Source organism: Poecilia reticulata, unplaced genomic scaffold, assembly GCF_000633615.1.
Source record: "Poecilia reticulata strain Guanapo unplaced genomic scaffold, Guppy_female_1.0+MT scaffold_125, whole genome shotgun sequence".
NCBI lineage: Eukaryota > Metazoa > Chordata > Actinopteri > Cyprinodontiformes > Poeciliidae > Poecilia > Poecilia reticulata.
The window spans coordinates 1,146,663-1,148,926 of NW_007615013.1; the positions used below are offsets into that span (position 1 = coordinate 1,146,663).

The 2,264-nt window shown below is 43.1% G+C and overlaps 1 protein-coding gene across 8 annotated transcripts in view; it reads left to right on the forward strand.

Annotated features, from left to right (window-relative positions):
- Nucleotides 1-2,264, forward strand: part of eps8a (EGFR pathway substrate 8a, signaling adaptor) — a 31,092-nt gene that overhangs the window by 6,433 nt on the left and 22,395 nt on the right. For all 8 annotated transcript variants that reach the window (XR_001776233.1, XM_008401680.2, XM_017302970.1 and 5 more), the window contains exon 2: nt 709-780. Coding sequence is in view for 7 of the 8 variants with exons in the window: in XM_008401680.2 (XP_008399902.1) it covers nt 731-780 (50 nt within the window). In the remaining variant the exon portion in view is untranslated. The remainder of the gene's footprint in view (nt 1-708; nt 781-2,264) is intronic.

A 2,264-nucleotide genomic window follows, 5' to 3' on the forward strand; every position in this document is an offset into this window, starting at 1 on the left:
GTTCTAACCGGTCCTGGTTCTGTTCTAACCGGTCCTGGTTCTGTTTAAATGTGTGTTCTGCTGTCTCTCTGTTCTGTCTGCCTGTGGGCTTTTCCTCCCTAATCGTCGCCTTGCAGGCGGAGATACAGTCAGGTTTCCATGGAAACGGGCTGGGAATAAAAGCCAGTCCTGGGAAAAGTAATCACACGTGGCTGAAGGTGCAAACTGGGTCATAAATCAGCTCTGGGTTCATTCAGCCTGGATGGGGGGTTCTGACGGGTCGGAACCGGACCATCAGAGGTTCTGACGGGTCGGAACCGTCACGTGGGCCAGCGATGGGTTCGGGAACCTGAAGCGTGGTCAGGAGGTTTGCTGTTGTTCAGCGGATCAGTAACGGTAAACACTTCAGACTGAAATTGATCCAGAGAGAACCGACGTTCAGGCTGATGGATCAATCAGGGATCAATAAGTGATCAGCGTTAAACTAGAGGTTCAGTTGTTTCTATTATATTTCTCTGAAGTTCAAAGAAAAAGTTCAGCACTAAATTAGATACCAGCAGGAAGTGAGTTGAAAGTTTGGTGGAAGGAAAAAAACAAGAAGGATTCAAGATTTTTCAGGCCAAAGGCGAAGAGCTGCTGGGAGTTTAGGTTCTGGTGTCCATTACACCTGGATGGTTCTGGTTCTGGTTCTGGTTGTGTCCCTGACGTGTGTGTGTGTGTGTGTTCCAGCTGAGTGTCGCCGTGCCGCAGGATGAACGGATTCGATCCTCCAGCTCTGAACGTCTTCAGCTCCAACATCAAGTGAGTCATGTGATGATGTCATCATGATGACATCATCACGTCATTTAATTAACTGGAAGCTTTGATCTTTTACATCATCTACAGTTTTTTTTATTCAGTTCAAATTTTAAAGTTGTGCAAAAACCAAAAGATGAAACGTTTTTAAACTGGAATAAAACGGATCAGAACCAGAAGAATTCCCGATCGGTTGGGAATTTGTTAGTCTGGATGTGTTCATGTTTTATTCGGTACCTGGGGGTCAGGTGTTCTGACCATCTGACCTTATGGTCGAGCTCACATCCGCCACATACTGCTGACTCAGCAGGTTTCTGAGTAAGCAATGTTTTATTTCTACGTTTACAGTAAATGTTATTTAATTAAGCTGCTTTGTTAATCAAACATATTAACATAAATAACTTTTGCTGTTTCCAATATCGTCACCAAACTGTAAACAAGACATTAGTCTCATTTAGCGTCACTTATGGATATTTTTTTATATTTTAAAAGCTGTTTAGAAAACTGCAGGGAAAATGTCCTAAAAAAGCTCCTGAATAGCTGGATGCTGACCGGAGCAGCAAGCAGGACAACCTCTTTCTGGACGCCGCGTGGAAACAACTGGATTTTTCTTATGTTTTATTTACCGTAAACTTCTGAGAAATAAAACGCACAAAATGAAACTTCTACAGGTTTGACGGATTTATCAGAAACGTAGCATCGATGTGCGCGTGACCAGGAGATCTGACGGACAGACAGAACACCGGATCAGAACTTTGTTCACGTCTAGAGTATCAATCTATTGATCAAAATAATACAAATATAAAGTTTTTAAACTCTGCAGGAAGAATTGGTTCTGGTTCCAGACGGAGACTCTGACCCGAAAAGCTGCTGAGCTTCAGAACGCTGCGCTGTGTGTGTGTGTGTGTGTGTGTGTGTGTGTGTGTGTGTGTGTGTGTGTGTGTGTGTGTGCCCCATCTGTCAGCTGATCCCGTTTTTCATCAGCAGCTGTTAAAATCTGCTCATTCAGCTGATGTGAGGTCAGACGATCAGATCAATAATCGGTTTATACTGATAAGTCATTGATCTGTCAGCTGATCCTGTCGCATCAATACATTAATTCATCATTCAGTAAGTTTGAAACAAACTTTAAGCAGTTAACAAACAACGTTTCTGTTTTTAAAACTTGATTCTTGATTTTATTATTTTATTGGTAACAGAAAATCAACCTGATGAAGGAAAAACATCAATCAGTTAAATTATTATAATTATCTAATTTATTAAATGAGTCTGTAGACGGAGGAGTTCATCCATCCTCAGTGGGGCTGGTTGGATGCCCGGTTGGATGGTTGGATGGTTGGATGGATGTTGGATGGTTGGTTGGATGGTTGGTTGGATGGATGGTTGGTTGGATGCCCAGTTGGATGGTTGGTTGGATGCCCGGTTGGATGGTTGGTTGGATGCCCGGTTGGATGGTTGGTTGGATGCCCGGTTGGATGGATGTTGGATGG